This window comes from Jaculus jaculus, chromosome 18, assembly GCF_020740685.1.
Source record: "Jaculus jaculus isolate mJacJac1 chromosome 18, mJacJac1.mat.Y.cur, whole genome shotgun sequence".
Classification (NCBI taxonomy): domain Eukaryota; kingdom Metazoa; phylum Chordata; class Mammalia; order Rodentia; family Dipodidae; genus Jaculus; species Jaculus jaculus.
The window spans coordinates 12794249-12814026 of record NC_059119.1 but is presented as its reverse complement, the minus strand read 5'-3'; the positions used below and the strand labels follow the sequence as shown (position 1 = coordinate 12814026).

At 52.6% G+C, this 19778-nt stretch overlaps 1 protein-coding gene across 1 annotated transcript in view; it reads right to left on the bottom strand.

The window, feature by feature from the left end:
* Window positions 1-19560, bottom strand: part of Cdh23 (cadherin related 23) — a 402602-nt gene extending 383042 nt beyond the window's left edge. The window contains exons 1-2 of the mRNA XM_045137514.1: window positions 19494-19560; window positions 13398-13475 (exon numbers count right to left, since the gene is read on the bottom strand). Of these exons, the coding sequence (XP_044993449.1) occupies window positions 13398-13475; window positions 19494-19560 (145 nt within the window). The remainder of the gene's footprint in view (window positions 1-13397; window positions 13476-19493) is intronic.
* Window positions 19561-19778: the final 218 nt, after the last annotated feature.

Genomic DNA, 19778 nt, shown 5'->3' with positions numbered 1-19778 from the left:
AATGAATACAGGCGTGTGCGTGTGTGTGTGTGTGTGTGTGTGTGTGTGTGTGTGTGTGTGTGTGTGTCTACGGATACAGACAGATGAGACTCCTGGGTAAGATTCCATTTGCCCAAACAGCACCACAGGAAAAGCAGAAATTTAAGACAAATTGTCTCAGCTGCAGGAAAAGAGGAAATGCTCTTTTGGGGGAAAGCTGGTGAAATGTGAATAAACTCTGTTGTTAACAGTATTGTATCCATGTTACCTCCCTGGGTTCTACGCGTGTATTAACCTGGTACAAGGTATTAATATTATGAGAAACAAGGGTAAGGGGAGGGAGATTCTTTGAACTATTTGAGCAACTTCTGTGATGCCTGAAATTATTCCGAAATAAAACATTGGAAAAATTCACGGTTAGGCTGTGAAGGTAGTTCTGTCTTAAATGCTTGCCTGGCAAGCACGAGGCCCCAGCACTCACGGGAGACGGTCAGGCCTGGCGCTGCGTACCTATAATCGTAGGGCTGTGAAGGTGGACACGGGAGGGTCCCTGGAGCTCTCTGGCCAACCAGCTTAGTCTAATCGGTGAGCTCCAAGACATTGAAAGACCCTGTCTTAAGAAAAAAAAAAAAGGTGGACAGGGCTGGAGAGATGGCTTAGCAGTTAAGGCGTTTGCCTGCAGAGCCAAAGGACCCTGGTGCAATTCTCCAGGACCCACATTAGCCAGAGGCACAAGGGGGTGCACGCATCTGGAGTTCATTTGCAGTGGCTGATGGCCCTGGTGTACCCATATTCTGTCTCTTTCTCTGTCTCTCTCTGCCTCTTTCTCTCTCTCAAATAAATAAATAATAAGATATATATTTTTAAAAGGTGGACAGAATTCCTGAGAAATGACTCCTATCCTCTGGCCTCCACATGAATATGCACACATATGTATGTGCACGCACGCATACATACATACATACACACACACACACACACACATAAAGTTATACCCACAGTAGGGAGGGTCCACAGATGTTATGTTACATGATTTGGGGGTAACCCTGGCACTACACTATATCCCAATGGGATAAAATGGCTCCTAAAGCCAGGGGTGGTGGCTCACGCCTATAATCACAGAACTTGGGAGGTTGGGTTAGGAGGATTTCCATGAATTCAAGACCAGTTTAGGTTGCATAGTAAATTCCAGGCCAGCCTGAGCCCCAGCATAAGACCCCCCCTCCCCCCCCCCCGCGCGCCTGAGAAAACAAACAAGAAAAGCAGCCCTTTTGTCTTTTTAGTCCCTGCTGTAATTTTGGAGATATTCTCTTGGGAGATGCTGTGTTCTGTTCCCCTCCCCCACCCCCGCCACTATGGACACACATCATGGGCTCAGCCAACTGGACAGAGCTGCCTGGGCCATGAGTGGTAGCATTCATTTGCGGTGACAGCAGTGCCCACCTGGCCAGATTGTCTGGCCCATGTCCAGGCAGGTCCTTTGGCTGCTGTCAATTCTGGGAGCCGCGCAGCCTTTCCGCGGTGTGGAGAGCTCGGCTCACGCGTTAGCGCTTCCTTTTGCACGCGCCCTCGCCGGAGTCTGAAAGCGAGAGCTTTTCAGCTGCCACTCGTCCTTTCTAGCACTTGCTATGCGATGATCACGGTCCTAAGGGTTTTACATGTGGCTCAAGGAATACTCAAGGCAAATGTAGTATCGTCACCTCCTTTGTGCAAACTGGTAAACTGAGGCACGGCAGGGCGTGGAGCTGGGATTCACATACAGGTAGCTGGGGCCTCACGTTCTCCATCTGGAAAGTGGGGCTGTGTAGTTATGACGTTGTCCCTCAGGGGCCCAGCTGCTCCCGTCACGCCTTCCTCCTCTCCTACTGGTCCATGGGAGTTATGGGAGGGGGTGGCTTGCTCCCAGGCCCTCTGGGGATCCCTCTGGGTGAATGAGGGGAGTCCATGCTGTTACACCCCAACAAAGTTGACCTCCAACCTTCGCGACAGCAACGGAGGTTACTTCTCCCATCATCTGGCCCACTCTGGTTTCTACACTGGTATCACCACAGGGCCACCCACCTGGGTGCAGATGACGAGCGGCCAAGCCAGAATCACACAGACAGCGCTTGTCCCTCCAACAGCAGGAGCCTGCCAACTCCTCACTTCCATCCCGTTCTCCCCTGGGCTCCTGCAGCTTTACCAGCGGCCCTCACCGAGGGCGTCCCTGGGGACCATAACCCTCTCATGCCTGAGTCAGTCCTAAGGAACTGTCTGATGTAAAACAATAATTAATAATAAAACAGTAATAGTAATAACGCTTTCTTTTTGGTTCTCGATCTTTTCCTCAGAGATGGTTCACGTCTTTAACAAGCCATGGGGAAGGTCTGGAGAGATGGCTTAGTGGTTAAGGCACTTGCCTCTAAAGCCTGATGACTCGGATTTGATTCCTCAGCGCCCACGTAAAGCCAGATGCACAAGGTGGCGCATATGTCTAGAGTTCATTTGCAGAGGCTGGAGGACCTTGTGTGCCCATTCTCTTTGTCTGTCTCTCTTCTCTCTATCTCTCTCTGCTTGCAAATAAATAGAAATAAAAAACACTTCTTTATTAAAAAATAAAGATGCGCTGGCTGCAGAGATGGCTTAGCATTTAAGGTGTTTGCCTGCAAAGCCAAAGGATCCTGGTTCAACTCTCCAAGGCCCATGAAAGCCAGATGCACAAGGGGGCGCATGCATCTGGAGTTCATTTGCAGTGGCTGGTGGCTCTGTCATGCCCATTCTCTCTCTCTCAAATAAATAAATAAGATTTAAATAAATAAATAAAGCTGTGGGGAGGAGGCCCAGGAAGGAGAGAGAGCTCCTCTCCTCTCGGATCACTGGAGGCCCAGACCCCTCCCGGACTCATCTCTCATTGCACAACCTCTTCTCCACGGCCCTATGACCCAGCTTTATAGCCGCATGCCCACATGCCCACATCCCTCCATCCCCACCCGCCCTTCCTCCGCTCGCACAGCTCAGCGGGCGTTGTCAGGAGCGGTGCTCAGGTGTGCGAGATGGCTGCTGCAGGGTCAGCCCACCTGAAAATTGCTCTCCCCGGGTCCAGACAAAACAGCTGGGCATTGATGGAGTTTGCAGAGAAATTAATCAGCGCTGAGTGGCAAGCAGTGCCAGGCGCTGCCTGGGCCCGTTCCCGTCCTAATGAAGCCCGAGCTCCTTCCTTAATGGCTCCTGACAAGACTAATTTACTCGTGTAGGCGATTAGCATGGGCATTATCACCTTAATGGTGGCTCAAGACACTTTGTGGGATCTTGGAGTTCTGTCTGGGGAAGTTGGCTCCACGGGAAGCTACCTCAGTGACAAATGGGGAGACAGGGAGCCAAGGGGACCGGCCATTCAGCGTTCACCCATCCATCCATTCATCTACCCGCGGGTATCTCGGAGGCCACTCTGAGCTGGGCCCTGTGCGTGGCACCAGGAAGCGGGCCTCAGGCTGTGCAGCTGAGACGTGGAGATAACCTGCCATCTACGAGGGTCACCGTGAGTCCCACAGGGGAGGGGGAGGTGGGGACACATCTAAAGTGCTCAACGGGGGCCCCTGAGGGAAGCCGGTAGTCAATAAACCACGGCTAATATCACCACTCGGTGATCTCCCAGCATACCTAAACACTAAAACGATCATTAATTGTAATGTCGATATTAATAAAATTAATATGTAAAAATTAATAGTCCTGCGGGGAGTTACACACAAGCTACGGGGACAGACAGTGCCAGGGGCTTTCAGAGAGCCAATGACAAAGCTGATGATGGTGGGAAGGGGAGATGGGAGGTGCGGTGGGGGGGGGGGGGGGCTGCCGGGACAGGTGATCTGGAAAGGTGAGCAGAAAGTAAGTCACCAGGTAGGGTAGGGAGGGACATGGGGCTGAGAGCAGAACACATGACATCGGGTGCCAAGCAGGTGGACATGGCTGGTGAGCAGGTGTCCTCTGGGGTTGGGGGTTGTTTAGGGGATGGAGGCATCGTCTTCCCAGGGCTTTAAGACTTGAGGGCTGAGAGGGGTGCCCAACATAGATGGTTCCATACCCTTTAAAGCCCATCCAGAACCATATCAGGAAGACGAGCCCGCTCTCCACCATCAAGCTCCCACCAATCGTGGGCTATTACCTATTAAAGTCTGTCTAAAATAACAATGGTTATCTCACTGATCTGGCGCCAACTCCACTCTCCGTTGGAGAATTTACTTCTCTTTTTCAGATGGACGCAGATCCTAAGGAGAGAACCAGCCCATCACGCCTCAAAAGGGCCCCAGCTGAAACCAAGAGTAACTGGGGAAATGAGCAAGAGTGCTGCTTCCTTGGTGAACCTGGTACCAGCACAGGGGTGAAGGAGGTAGACACAGAGAACACTCACCTCCTCCCAAACCAGAGACCCAGAGACACAGAGGCTCCCAAGACCTCATCACTGAAGCAGACCTAAAACAAACCCATCATGGCTCAGGGAAATTTGCAGAAGAGGGGGCGGAAAGATTGTTAGAGCCACACGTTGGGTCATTATGCACAGAGACATCGCTTCTTCCCCATACCTGATGACTAACTCCACAATGCATGAACTATATTCCCCAGCGAGGAGGGTCCCTGCGGAGGGGGGAGGACAGGCTAACGATGGTACCACCATGACTGTATACACAACTAATAAAAAACAAAAAAGACATTGGGAGTTGGGAGTTGACGGGGCTCCAAGCTGGCTTCCTACCTCTGCTCCAAGGCCCTCCCCCAGGCCAGCCAGCACCTCATGCCCCGAGGGCACCCAGCAAATATTCAGCAGCAGCTGGGTCTATAAAAATGTGACCCCCGCATGGTGTGGGCCTTGCCGTGCACACGCACAGGCACGCACACGTCTTTGCCATCTGGGGAAAACTATTCTGGACCCACTCTCCAAGCCACTGTCCCCTTCTTGTCCCCTGGCAAGGAAGCTCTGGCCTGAGGACCCAAGAGGGAGCCAGCCCACAGCTACTGCCTTGGAAGATTCCCCACCATGCCCACAGATTCCAGGATTCCCTAAAACACCCAGGCTCCAGGCAGAAGCAAGGCACAAAAGGGACCTGGAAGTAATTCTGTCTGCCTAGAAGCACTCACAGTCCAAGACGAGAGAGAAATGACCAACAGTCATGACTGGCACTTAAAGAGGGTGGCCACTCACTGTAGGGTCAGGAAGCAAGAGAGTGGGGGGGGGTGGCAGGTAAAGAAGCTTGCTTGCAAATCCTGCCAGCTGGGTTCAATTCCCTAGTCACCCACATACAGCAAGGCAGGAATTAAATATTTTACTTATTTATTTATAAGCAGAGAGTGAGAGAGAGAATGGGCATACTACGGCCTCCTACAAACAAACTCCAAATACATGTACCATTTTGTACACCTGGCTTTACATAGGTACTGGGGAATCAAACCCAGGTTGTTAGGCTTTGCAGGCAAGCACCTTAACCACTGGGCTATCGCTCCAATGCCAGAAGAGGCATTATAGTGGCAAGAAACCCTGGTGTGTACACACACACACAAAATTAATAATAATAATAAAAAGAAAGCCAGGAAGAAGCCTTCCAGCCTGCCCGGAGTGACCCAGGAAGGCCACCCAAAGGTGACGGCATTTCAACTAGCTTGGCCTACGTACTGTAGGGCCATGAGCTCCAGGCATGGGGACAGCACTGCCGTGCACGGAGGTGGGAACAGGTCCTTCATGCTTACTGCACATCAAGGGGACCAGTGTGGCTGGGGAGGAGGGGGCACGGAGGGGACCGAGGCGAGGTCTGTGCGGGACAGGGCCAGTTTCCATGTCGCGGAACCATGGGGCAGAGAAGAGGAGCGCACTCACACAGACCTGGTGAGCAGGACCCTCTGCTGCTGGGAGAAGAGAAGACAGTGTAGACGGGCTGAAGATCTCACAAAAGGGGGGGCGGGGGGCACGGTGGTCAGAGTGGAGGGGGCCAGACGTGAGGAGGTGCTGGCACCGTTCTGAAGGTGGAACCAGGACGGGACGCGAGATGAGGGAGAAAGGGAAGGGGCAGAGATGACACTGAGCCGGGCAGTGGGGGTGGGGGGATCCGAGGCAGTGGCGGGGTGAGCTCCCCAGGGGAAGCGGGGTTCTGCTGCACACTGGCTGAGATGGAAGGCGGCCTGTTAAGACACCCAGGCAGATTCATGGAGCAGAGAGGTGGCTACGGGAGTCGGAAGGCTCCTCTGAGGAGTGGCCCCGGCTCGTGGTGTCTCTTCAGTTATCAGAAGATCAGGTCTAATTCCCAAGACTGGATGAGGGGACATGGAGAAGGGACATGAGAATAGAGTCCCAGGCCCTCCAACATGGAGCTGTGGGACAGCTATGGGAGGACCAGCAGAAAGTGGGCTATGAGAAAAGCCGGGCATGGTGATACACACCTTTACCTCCAGCCCTCGGGAGGCAGAGGCAGGAAGATCACTGTGAATTCAAAGCCAGCCTGAGCTAGAGCAACACCCTTCTCCAGGGGTGGGGAGGGGATGGAACCTGAGGGCTGTAGAGATAGCTCCATCAGTAAAGTTCTCACCCAGAGTTTGATCCCCAGAATCACAGCAAGGCATGGTGGCATATGCTTGTAATTTCAGTACTTGGAAGGTGGATACAGTTGGGTCCCTGGGACTCATTAAGCAACCAGTCAAGCCTATTTGAGGAGCTCCAGGCTAGTGGGAGACCCTGTTTGTAGAAAGATTCATGGCTCCTGAAGAGCAACGCCTGTGACTGTCCCCTGGTGTCCACATACACACACAATGGAACCTGGGTTGAGGAGGAATATGATTGGGAGCCGGGCGTGGTGGCGTACACCTTTAATCCCAGCCCTCGGGAGGCAGAGGTAGGAGGATTGCTGTGATTTCAAGGCCAGCTTGAGACTACAAAATGAATTATAGATCAGCCTGGGCTAGAGCGAGACCCTACCTCAAAACAAAAAATATATGAAAGAAAGAGAGAGAGAGAAACAAAGAAAGCAAGCGAGCTGTCAGGTGGGGAGATCAATAGCTGGAAGGTGGCAAGGACCTGGAATTGAACATGGATTTAGCAACATGGAGGTGTTGGTGATCTTGTCCTATTAAAAAAATATATATTTTATTTATTTGAGAGAGAGAGAGAGAGAGAGAGAGAGAGAGAGAGGCAGATAGAATGGGCACACCAGGGCCTCTAGCCACTGCAAACTCCAGATGCGTGCACCACCTTGTGCATCTGGCTTAAGTAAGTCCTGGGGAATCAAACCTGGGTCCTTAGGCTTTGCCGGCAAGAGCATTAACCACTAAGCCATCTCTCTAGCCCTTGCTTTGCTTGTTTTGGTGTGTGTATGTTTGTGCATATCACACGTGCAAACGTATGTATATTCAAATTTGTATGAGTGTGTATGTGTGTGTGCGTGCACATGCACACATACACACATATGCAAGTATGTGGAGGCTACAAGGTAAAGTTGGGTGATGTCCTTGGTTGCTCTCTACCTTATTTATTTAGCTTGGTTTTTTTGAGGTAGGGTCTTGCTCTAGTGTAGGCTGACCTGGAATTCACTATGCAGTCTCAGGCTGGCTTCAAACTCATGATGATTCTCCTACCTCTGACTCCTGAGTGCTGGGATAAAAGGAGTGTGCCACCATGGCCGGCTCCACCTTACTTTTTTGAGACAGGGTCTCTCGCTGAACCTAGGGTTCACTGATTCAGCTGGACTGGCTACTCAGCAAGCCCCGGGGATACTCCTGTCTCTGCCTCCCTAGTGCTAGGATTCCAGACACATGTCACCATACCTGGCTTTTAGGTGGGTACTGGGGTCCTTGTGCATGACAGGACAAGCAATTTACCCACCGAGCCATCTCCCCGACTCCTTGTTTGTTTGCTTTTTTAAAGCAAGGTATCACTGATGTAGCTTTGGCTTGCCTTCCGTTCATGATCTTCCTGCCTCAGTCTCTGAGGTGATGCTGTTACAGAACTGTGGTACCAACAGCATGAAGGTGTCTACAGGGTACTTGGCAGGCAAGCTGGAGATGGCACCTCTACAGCCCGTCTTTCATGCTACCTCTGCCAGGCCAAGGTATGAATGATGTCCACCAGCTGGACCAAGAATGAAGTCACAGGCTGGACAGATGGCTTAGCAGTTAAGGTGTTTGCCTGCGAAGCCTATGGACTCACGTTTGATTCTCCAGGTCCCATGTAAACCAGATGCACAAAGGTGAGGCAAGCACAAGGTTGTACATGTCCGCAAGCCAGCACACACATCTGGAGTTCAATTGCAACAGCTGGAGGCCCTGGCATGCCAATTCTCTCTCTCTCTTTCCCATAAAAACTTTTTAAAAAATTATAAAAAGAATGAGAGATGGCTTAGTGGTTAAGGTGCTTGCCTGAAAAGCCAAAGAACCCAGGTTCGAGTCCCCAGGACCCACATAGGCCAGATGCACAAGGTAGCACAAGCATCTGGAGTTCGTTCGCAGTGGCTGAAGGCCTGGGATGCCCATTCTCTATCTGGCTCTCTCCCTCTCTCCACCCCCCCCCCAATAAATAGATTTTAAAAAAATTTTTTAAATGGACTCACAAATCTCTCCTCACCTCCTTCCGCCAGCCCAGGTCCCGCTGCTTGAGACGAATGCTCAAGTCTAAAGGAAGACCCCAGCGGCAAGGGAGCCTGTCATGGGAAACAGGGCAGCTTGGACAGGCCAGGAGACACAGCTCCTTAATGACTTCATTTAGCACCTGTCTTCTCCGGCTAGGAGATGGTTTTCACAAAGGACATCCCACTGAGGAAATTGGAGCTGAGATGGGCAGCAGATAGCAACAGAGCACACAGCCTCGCCAGCGACTTCAGATGACCGCACTCTGTCCTCCCATTTTGTCCCCCTGGTCACATGTCACTGAGAATTGAGGCCAGAGCATAAAACACGGGGCAAGTGCAGGTCATTCCCTAACTGAAGAGTGTGTTGCCAGAAACCACACTCTGATAGACCCTGTCATCAAACTCTGCCTCCGATCCTTAAAGGGAATTTAAAAAATGAATTAATACAGAGAAACATTTGGCTACTGCCTGAGCATTCAATAAATGCAGTTGTTCCGATAATATATACCGGATACTAGATCACGGATATTCTAGGATTGTGGTTATTCTGAAGGTCCCAGGAGACAGAATGAGACCAACAGGCAGGCGGAGCTCCAGGGAGGCAGGTTTCCTATTAATATTAGGAAGGCTATGGGGGATTTAAAAAATATATTTTTATATATTTATATTTTTATTTATTTATTATTTTTATTTATTATTATTATTTATTGTTTTTATTTTATTTTATTTTATTTTGGTTCTTCAAGGTAGAGTCTCACTCTAGCCTAGGCTAACCTAGAATTGAAACTCACGGCAATCCTCCTACTTCTGCCTCCCAAATGCTGGGATTAAAGGCATGTGACACCACTCCTGGCTTAGTGGTTAATGCTCTTGCCAGCGATGCCTAAGGACCCAGGTTTGATTCCCCAGGACCTACTTAAGCCAGATGCACAAGGTGGTGCATGCACCTGGAGTTTGCAGCGGCTAGAGGCCCTGGTGTGTCCATTCTATCTGCCTCTCTCTCTCTCAAATAATATATATATATATATTTTATTTAAGGCCTTTATTAACAGGTGCTTGCAGTTTGTGGACTTTTTTTGAAAAAATCAAGTTGTAAACTTTTTATATGTGTGTGTGTGTGTGTGTGTGTGTGTGTGTGTGTGTATGCATGCATGCATACACACATTCATTCTTATATATATACACGTATGTGCATGGGTGCATTTATGCATGTGAATGCGGAGCCAGAGGTCGGCATTGGGTATCTTCCTCAATTGCTCCCCGCCTTGTTTATTGAGACAGGATCTCTCATCAAATCCAGAGCTCGCCTGATCTAGCTAGCCAGCTCGCCCTGGGGATGCGTCTGTCTGACTCCCGAGTGCTGTGATTCCAGGTGCACACTACCGCACCGCGTTTCCATGGGCTCTAGGGATCAGAGTGCAGGTCCTTACACTTGAACAACAAGCACTTTGCCAACTGAGCCATCTTCCCAGCCTAGGAAGGACTTGTTCTTTTTTTGGTTTGTTTGTTTGAGGCAAGTCCAATAAACTGGCCTTTTTTATGTGAAAGAGACACAGAGAGAGAGAGAGAAAATGGGAATTGGCACAGCAGGGCTTCTAGCCACTGCAACTGGACTCCAGATTGTGTGTCCCTGTGCACATGCGCAACCTTGCACACTTGCATCACTGTGCATCTGGCTTACGTGGGACCGGGAGAGAAGAACATGGGTCCTTAGTCTTTGCAGGCAAGCGCCTTAACCGCTAAGCCGTCTCTCCAGCCCCCTAGGAAGGACATTTTATTCATGGCACGCTCTCACACCACAGAGCAAGCTCCCTGTAAGACCATGAGCTCCATCACTGGGGGTCTGAGCTGAAACTGCATAGCCTAGCCCAGGTGCTGGGAGCCTGTCTGACCCCGGTGCCCATGGCAACCTGACACTCAGCCTGAATTAGGCACTCTGCATTCCCTACACCAGAACCAGCTTGCTTGTCTGGGCCACACATGGCTTCTCCCTCACTAATGGTGACATTCCAGGCCTGGAGGTATGAGTCGGTGGGACTGCATGTAAATTCCCCACTGGACCAGTGAGGGGGACTGCCGTCACCAGTTTATTTACAGACCAAAGCACAGATGCACAGAGGCTTACAGGAGTCAACTCTCGAAGTCAAGCCCTTACACCACTCTCTTCCACCCGGCAGACAAGGGCCAAAGTTCTGGACAAATTGTTTCAACCCAGTTCTTCCCCTCGCCCCTGCCGGCCAAAAGCCTGTAGCCACGGAGCCTGCCGTATCCACAGGGGCGCATGCCCATCCTCCGAGCGGCCAGGGCCATGTTGGTGCCAGTACCCAATCAAGGATGCCCGGCTGTCTCAACTGAGGGCCTGAACATGCCCAGAGCCAGCCAGGCTGCCACCGCCCTAGCCTAGGGGCCTCTGTGTCCGCTGTCCTCCCAATGGCCAGACAACGGAGTAGAGACCCAGAGGAGAGTAGCATTGTCCTCAAAGTCACACGGCAATGAACAGAACCCGGGCTCCTGACTGTCATTCCAGAGTTGTGTTTCCCCAACTCTATGTAAAAGGAAAGAAAAAGACCACCAGGTAGGTGGCCTAGAGAGAAGGGCGGAGCAGTCTTTCAGCTCATCGAGGCTCCCCTCCATCCTTCGGCCCCCTGCTGAGGCCCAGGATCAATCCCACAGGTCCACAAAGTTGGCCTTGCTGTGACTGCCAAGTGCTGCCTTCACAGGGGCTCCAGCGCTCGGAGCAGCTCCTTGAGACCAATCGATACTGGCATTTGCAGCAGACAGGCAAGAGCTGGAACCAGAGGTGACGGGAGCCGAGCCTGCTGAAGGGCTCCTGCTGGGCCACCAGCTCAGGACTTGTCACCATTAGCACTGGCTGAGCTACGTCCAGTCCACCCACTACCTTCCCCACACGCTGCAGGCCTTCAAGCACCCCCCATGAGTGTGGGATCCCCGATGGGACACAGCCAGCTCTGCTCATTTGGGAGGCTGCCTTTCCTAGCCAGCACCCGTGTCAGCTAGTGACCATCCACACCTCTGTCTCTGGTGTCCCCGACTCCCAGTACATGCCCTCCACCAGAGAGGACTCCCCCCCGCAGGATGAGAGGAACATGGGCATCTGAAAACACCAGCCAAATGACAACAGTGCACCGGGGCAAAGGGAAAGGCTCTCTCCGCCCGTGCTGAGCCCCCTTGACTCTGGGGAGAGGACCCCACCTCCTGTCGTCACCCAAAGGCATTTCGCTAGATGCTGTGTCCGCCCCCGATTTCTTCAGGGTGTCGGTTGGACACTATCTGTAGCTGTAGCATGCAGGCGTGGCATGGCATGTCCACGCATATGGGATGTCTTGAGGAATGAGATGAACAGAAACAGAACCCCTCGGGGTGCTCCGGGCCATAGCCCCTCATTTCCCAGCCCCAACCCCATGCTGGAGGAGGTATGGGAGGAGGAGCCACGCGGATAGACCCACTGAAATAACAGTGTGGTACAAAGACTACCTCGGCCTACAGACAGCTCAGCTCTGCTGGGTCCCCAAAGGACTTGCGGGCCCATGAGCCCCCCAGGAGGGTGAGCTAACCTTTTAGATAAAAGTTTCACAAAGACAGATACCTCCATTCCAGATGGCACCCAAAACTTCTAGACCCTCCAACCCCAGCCCCGGCCCCCACCAAGCACACCCTCGCAATGCTTCTCGGTCCTTAAAAGAGTAGCTACTGTCCTTGGAGGCTCCCATGCTCCCCAAAAGCCAAGCCCTCCTGGGTCGCGGAAGCCCTCCCCAAAGAGGCGGAATGAAAATCATTAAAGGGGTGCTCAGGGGCCCCGCAAATCGGGGGGGGTGCAAGTCAACTCCCCTAAGGCTCCAGCATCAGCAGAGGCCTCGGGAGAGGCTTATTTATGCACACACTCGGTTTTACATGAAAAAGATACTGGACACAACCACTTGGTTAAATAACCCAATTCCTCTTCTCTCTCCAAGCCAGCCCCCCTCATTTTTTTAACTTCAAGATTGTTCCAGAAGATAAAGTTCTTTCATACCACCCTTGAACCCACAGAGCAGGCGACCTGGAGGACGAAAAGCCCCAGGTGATAGGTGTCATCCCTTAAGTGACAATGACCTGAACGGGAGGACAAAGGAAGAGTCTGTGTGGGTGTAGGGGCACACATTTCAAGCGCTGCCTTTTGCCTCCTGCTCACGGGCCCCGCTGGCATGACCCCTGACCATTGGCACGGCCCTTGACCATTGACACAGCCCTTGACCACTGGCACAGCTGCGGCTGGACTCACAATCCGACCTCGTTTTCTGAGACTGCCTGCATGCCCAGAATTGAGCTAGGGCCTTGGGGTCAAGAGTGCAGATGTCTACAGCTACAGGTGTCAGAGCTAAGCCAGGAGGCCAGACACAACAGCTCTATGTAAGGAGACAGCTGGAGCCCAGTGGGGGAGGGGCACCGCAGTCACATGTTTCCAATGCCAAAACCCAGCAAACTCAATACGGGGAGCCAAAGAGTCCAAAAACAAACGTGTCACCAATTGCCATCTTCAGATATACGAAGAACTTGGAACAGAAGAGACATGAGCCCTTCTATAGGACAAAACTAGTCCCGGAAGAGGAAATCAAGCACGTTGGGCACACTGTGATAAACTCATTGCTGTTTAGAGCTCCCCTCTGCTGGAATGGGGGACCATCCTGGAGGCATCTGAGGAGGAGGTGTCTGAACACCTCAGAAGTGATTACAATACAGGTAGGCTACGGTCTCCTACTCCAAGGTCCCCCTCACTTACAGATGAGATGCCACCCCCGGCCACCGGCACCCTGGCCGGCCCATGCGACAACTTACCCACAGGAGTGTCCTCACTGATCAGCAGGTAGGTATCAAAGAAGTGGTTGATGAAGAAAGGCAGCCGGTTCACCTGGCCTGCAAGTCAGAGGACAAGAGTGTCAGTTGAGCGTCCCCTAGGAGGTGACACAGAGTGGAGGCTGCAGTGACCTTCCAGGACCCCAGGGGTCACCATCACGTAGCTGGGGAGCCAGGCCTCCAGCCACAGTTGGGATATCTCGGCTAAAGTAAAATATAACTGTCTGTTTCGTCTTACCTTTGTACGTGTGTAGAATGTGTGGCGTGGAGTGTGTGTGATGAGTCGTTGAATGCACGTGTGTGTGCACAGATATGTGTGCTCCGTGCGCATGTGTGTGAAGGCCAGAGAAGAGCCCCGGCTGTCCCCATCCATCCACATTATCCATGTCTTTTCTCACTGACTCCCGAGCTTTCTGCTTTTGTGAGCCTCAAAGTTTCTCAGGTCTACCTCTTTCACAGAGCTGGGGTTACAGATTATGCGCGGCCAGGCCCAGCTGTCCGCCTGCACGCTGGGGGAATGGAACTCAGGCAGTGTCGGGGGGGGGGGGGCTCGTGCTTGCGTGGGAAGCGCTCTTACCGGCTGAGCCACCTCTCCCCTCCCCCTTAACCTTTCCAACGCGGCCGCGGCCGCGGCACGACCCAAGCTCGCCCCCGTGGGCCGCCGCGTGCAGTGTTTCCATGGGCAGCAAGGCTAGCAGTGGTGGGATGCGTGTGAGCAGAAAGGTCAAGGGCTTGAGGGACTGCGGTGCCCCCGGTGCCCAGAGCAGGGCACAGCCCGGTGTTTAGAAAGCTCCCAGCGCACCTTTGTTATGAGAAAGAATGGCCAGCCTGTCCGCGGCATAAATAACGATGATCACGGCAATCACAGCTGCCGCCTCGGGAACCGCTTCTCCGTGCCAGCCACTTGTACCATCTCAATCCGATGACAGCGAGGCAGGTGCTGTCACACCCCATTTCCCTGTGCAGAATGAAGCCCATGGGCCCAAAGCAACCTGCTTTACGTGCGCCGGCGCACACAGCTCGTGAGTGCCAGGGGCTGCACAGGCGCTCCGGCCTTTGCGCTTGTCCCATTAACCGTGGCCCATTCTGACAGCCTAGGGAAGGGACCAGGTGACATCCACATGGACTGAGGCATTTGGCCACACAGCCTCCCTTCAAATGTCCCCCGAGGCTGGCTTCCTGTGCTCCCCATTTCCTCCTGAAGCCTTCGCTAGGTAGGTGGAGACACTTGCTTGCTAGTCTCTGAAAACCAGAGAGGCCAACTGGCTCCCACGAGCTGGATGTGGTGCTAACTCCGCTGCGGGGGCTCCTGCTGAGAGCTACAGGGGCCCAGAGGAGCCAGTTCTCCACCCTTCCTTTCTGTCCAACTGGGCTTCTTCTGAGCTCATGTCAGACGCCCAGAGGATGAAGGGCTGGAGTCAGGGCACGCACCAGGCATAACCAGGAGCCTGGCATCTTTAGTGTCCTCCTCTTCCTGCTCAGGTAGCCAGACCAAACACTCTAGCTCCTCACACGCTGGCCTTTCTGTCTACACTTGTCAAATTCCTATTCATCCTCCATGCCTCCTTTTAAACACCCATCTTCCAGGAACTCCGCCTCCCTGACCATCACACCAGCAAGCTCAGAAAGGGCTGGCAGATAAGTTTTGTTTCTTCCTTTTTAAAAAAAAAAAAAAATTTGTTCAATTATTTATTTATTGGAGAGCAAACAGAGAGAGATAGAGGCAGACAAAGAGAGAATGGGCACGCTAGGGCCTTTAGCCACTGCAAACGAACTCCAGACGTGTGCGCCCCCTTGTGCATCTGGCTAACGTGGGTCCTGGGAAATCGAGTCACGAACCAGGGTCTTTAGGCTTCACAAGCAAGTGCTTAACCAGTAAGCCATCTCGCCAGCCTGTTTCTTCCATTTTGAAATCCCCATGTCCTCTCCCTTTTAGCCACATGATCATTCCATGCCTCAGTTTACTTGTGTGTAAAACAATAATGATGGGACTTACTTTATAGCTAACCTAGGGACTCTGTGATTACATATATAAAGTGCTTAGCACGGGCCCCTCGGGACCAAGAAAGCACTCAATAACTGGTAGCCAATATTAATTCTGGCATCCTTAAAGGTGCCTCCCTCACTAGCCAGGGGAAAGCTGCTGAGCCGTGCCGCAAGCCTTGGTTGGCCTCCTAACACGAAAAAGTAGGGGGCTGCTGAGCAGAGGCAGAAGGCCCAGGGCACCCTGAGAATACAGCTGCAGGAAGGAATGGGGATGAGGAATTAGCAAGGAAAAAAAAACCAAAAACACTCAACTGCAGTAGTTAGTTCATTTCGGTGTTCTTACAGGACCTGCCAAAACTCAGGGCTGGAAATTCCACTTGAGCTGCCCAACCAGACATGCGTTGCCTGCCACAGACCAAGCAGGGCCTTATGTTTTCAGAAGAGGCCTTAGAGGTTTTGTGGCCGTGAGGCCCCTGGACACTGGGAGGAGTAGGCAGGACAGGGGAGAGGGCAGAAAGGTAACTTGTTCCCTTAAAAACCACTTTCAGGGCTGGAGAGATGGCTTAGGGGTTAAGTGCTTGCCTGTGAAGCCTAAGGACCCCAGTTCAAGGCTCGATTCCCCAGGACCCACGTTAGCCAGATGCACAAGGGGGCGCACGTGTCTGGAGTTCATTTGCAGTGGCTGGAGGCCCTGGCGCGCCCATTCTCTCTCTCTGTCTCTCTGTCTGTAGCTCTCAAATAAAAATATCAAAACCACTTTGAGACTGAATATATGGCTCAGTGGGTCAAGCACTTTTCACATAAGCATGAGGGCCTGAGTTTGGACCCCCAGAACCCACATACAAAGGGGGTGTGGTGGTGCACACTGGGTATCGTGTTCTGGAGAGCCAAAGGCAGAAGGAGCCCTGGGACCTGCTAGCTACCTGGTCTGGCCAAATTGGTGTGCCCCATGTTCAGTGAGAGACCTTGCCTCACAAAATCTGGGTGTGGTGGCCCACGACTTTAATCCCAGCACTCAGAAGGCAGAGGTGGGAGGATCACTGTGAATAAGAGGCTAGCCTGAGACTACATAATGAATGCCAAATCAGCCTGGACTAGAGTGAGACCGTACCTTGAAAAAACAATAAATAAATAAATAAATAAGGTAGCAAGCAGCAATTAAGGAAGATGTCAAACTCTGGTTCCCTCCGTCCCTCCCTCCCTTCCTCCCTCCCTCCCTCTCTCTCTCTCTCTCTCTCTCTCTCTCTCTCTCTCTCTCTCTCTCTCACACACACACACACACACACACACACACACACAAAGGGTGTCTTGCTGCTGCAAACAAATGCCCATCCAGTTTTATGTGGATGGCTGAGGAATTGAGCCTGACTTGGTAAGCTTTGAAAGCAAGTACCTTTAACCAGACCCCCACTTTGGATTTCTAGGGACGGAGGGAGGGTTTAGCCGGGGCTCAGGAGTGGGAAGGAAACTGTGCTCTAATCTAGAAACAGGATGACCAGTAGACAAAGATGAGCAAGAAGGAAAGCAGGAAACCACTTGACCTTCAGCCTCCAAGGTCACACACCAACCAAGGTGCTAAAGGAGCAATATCCGGTTACTTTCAAAAGATCAGTCCAGGCGTGGTGGCGCACGCTTTTAATCCCAGCACCCAGGAGACAGAGGTAGGAGGATCGCTGTGAGCTCAAGGCCACCCTGCGACTACACAATGAATTCCAGGTCAGCCTGGCCTACAACAAAACTCTTCCTTGAGAAAAAAAAAGGATAAGACATGGGCAGCAGCCCAGCCTGTAGGCAGACGTGCCACGCTTTAGCCACAGAACCGCTGGGTGGCACAGGGCAACTTGCTATATGCTTTTCTATGCTCCACTCCGAGAAAGATTAGTGCTGACAGCAAAAGAGTGAACGCTAAACAAGGGCTCATTAAGCACCTAACGTGTTCCGGGCACTATCGCGAGTGTTGGATGTTCCTATTCATTCATGGGACTCATTCTGACAAGTAACGAAGGACCATCCTGCATGGCTCCCGAACCAGAGATAAGGAACAAGAAATCCAGAGAGGTTTGAAGCCCACCCAAGGGATCCTGTGGGCAGGGAGCCAGTGCGCACGCTAAGCACCTGAGCTCTTTGGAGAGCTCAAGGGAGACAGAGCAGCCCTCTGAGCGAGGCCGCACACCTGCTGCACCTGGACACCCAGATCTTTGATTAGCAGACCCGTGAATGGCATTGGTAGGAGTGGGGAAGAATGTCTAAGGCTGCAGAGTCTCTGGGGAGGAGGAGGAAGCATGTGTGTTAATTTCCGCCTCCCAGCAAACATGAGGCTGCAATTGGCTTGGCCAAGGTTTCCTTCAAAAGGCAGGCTGTCTCTCTGTCTCATACACACATGCACAAATAAATAAAATAAAATAAAAATTTTTAAAAGAATGAAAAAAAAGGATGGAGAGATGGATTAGCAGTTAAGGTGCTTGCCTGCAAAGCCTAAGGACCCAGGTTTGACTCCCCAGAGCCCACATAAGCCAGATGCACATGCGTCTAGAGTTCACTTGCTAGGGGTAGAGGCCCTGGAATGCCCATTCTCTCTCTCTCTCTAATAAATTAATTTAATTTAAAACATTTTTAAAAGTCAGGCTGGTGGCTAGAGGGTGGCTGGTCATCTGATAAAAGCCCTTGTGCAGAACCAGGGCCCCCAAGTTGGATGACTTTGAACCAGCAGCTTATGCAGACCCCAGTCTTTCCTCGGAAAATGTGTCTAAGGGCAGGAGGGATGGATTAACAGCTAAGGCACTTGTGGGTAAAGCCAAAGGACCCAGGCTTGATTCTCCAGGACCCATGTAAGCCAGATGCACAAGGGGGTGCATGTGACTGGAGGTCGTTTGCAGAGGCTTGGAGACCCTGGCATGCCCACTCTGTCTGTCTGTTTGTCTGTCTGTATCTCTCTCTCTGTCTCTCTCAAATAAATAAATAAATAAGATGTGTCTAAGGCTCTTCCATTGGCCCTCATATATAAGTCTGTGGGGCCAGGCTTCAGTGAGGAGCTATTTGCATGGGACTGAACTCCTGGCATCAGGGCCATTGTATCAGGCAGCCCGCTTTGTGTGGACACAAGGCACGGAGAGTTTCTGGGCTGCGGGACGCTAGCGGCAGCTTTCTCCAGAGGCTCCTGGCATGGAGCAGGGACTGGCCTCCCTCCCACAGGAATGCATTTGTCTGTGTCACTAGGCACGCGGTGCCCATGGTGCCCATGGCTCTTCCCCAGGGCACCTTGGCCCCAGAGAACATGGTGCGTTACATACCGGTAGTTCTGGCTTCCCTTCAATGCAGCCAGGAGCTGTGTCCTTATTCCTCTCCACCTGCTGCTCAGAGGCAAAGAGGAGGCGGTCCCCAGGCCGCCATGGCCTGCCCAGAGGGTGCCACCGTGGCGCTGGGAGAGGGCTGGTCTCTGCGGGACGCACAGCTCCTAGCTGCTGCACCTGGGCTCAGGCTGTCCCCTTCCAGGACGTCTTCCCTCCCGTCCCCTCTCTTTACAGTCGTCAAAACCCAAGATCGATGGCTTTCTCTTATGGCCGGGTGGCGCCCAGCTGCAGCCCTATGACTTGTCTTCTGAGGGTTCTCTCCGGAGACAGGGACACCCCTGCGACCACACTTCACGCGGCAGCCTGCATTCCAGTAAACACTGCCCATGCTTTTGGCACTGGACCCTAAGCCCTCGGTATGCGAGTGACGCCTCCCTCCCGGAGAAGCTGCCGCAAGGGAGGTCCTCAGAAAACACTTGGCAAGACTGCACCGAACGGTGGCTGGTCCCTGCAAGCCTGCGAGAAGGACGGTTCACGGTCACAGATCACAGAGCCCGAGTATTTCCCGAGGCTCCTCCTACGTCCCCGTGTGGCCCCCTGGCCCTGGGGACAGTTGGTATTTTCAGCCATGTGTGAGCTGCAGGAGGTTACTGAGGCCCGGAGAGGGAAGCGTGCCTTCAGTCACATGGCGAGGCGCAGTCTCTGACGTCCCAGAGCACAGAGCCAAGCCGCCTGGCCTAAACCCCCTCTGGCCTGGCCTCCAGGGCATTGGTTCCTACCAGCAAATAGTGGAGAGACTTACCCCGGGCTCCAGGCACCAGCACCAGAAGCCACAGCACGGCACAGCGGGTAGCAGCGGGCCACCTCATGGCTCCTGAGAACATAAACAGGGAGAAGAGGGTCAGAAGCGTCTTGTTTGAACCCCTAGAACCCCTACCTCTGCAGCCTCCAAGGGGGGGGAGGGTATGTTGCACCTGTCATCATCACCATTGTCGCCAGCCCCGGGTACATCACAGTGGCCCGGGACCACCTCTACTCACACACAGCAAAGCTCGGCAGGGACATGGGCAATGTGCTGGGGGCAGGA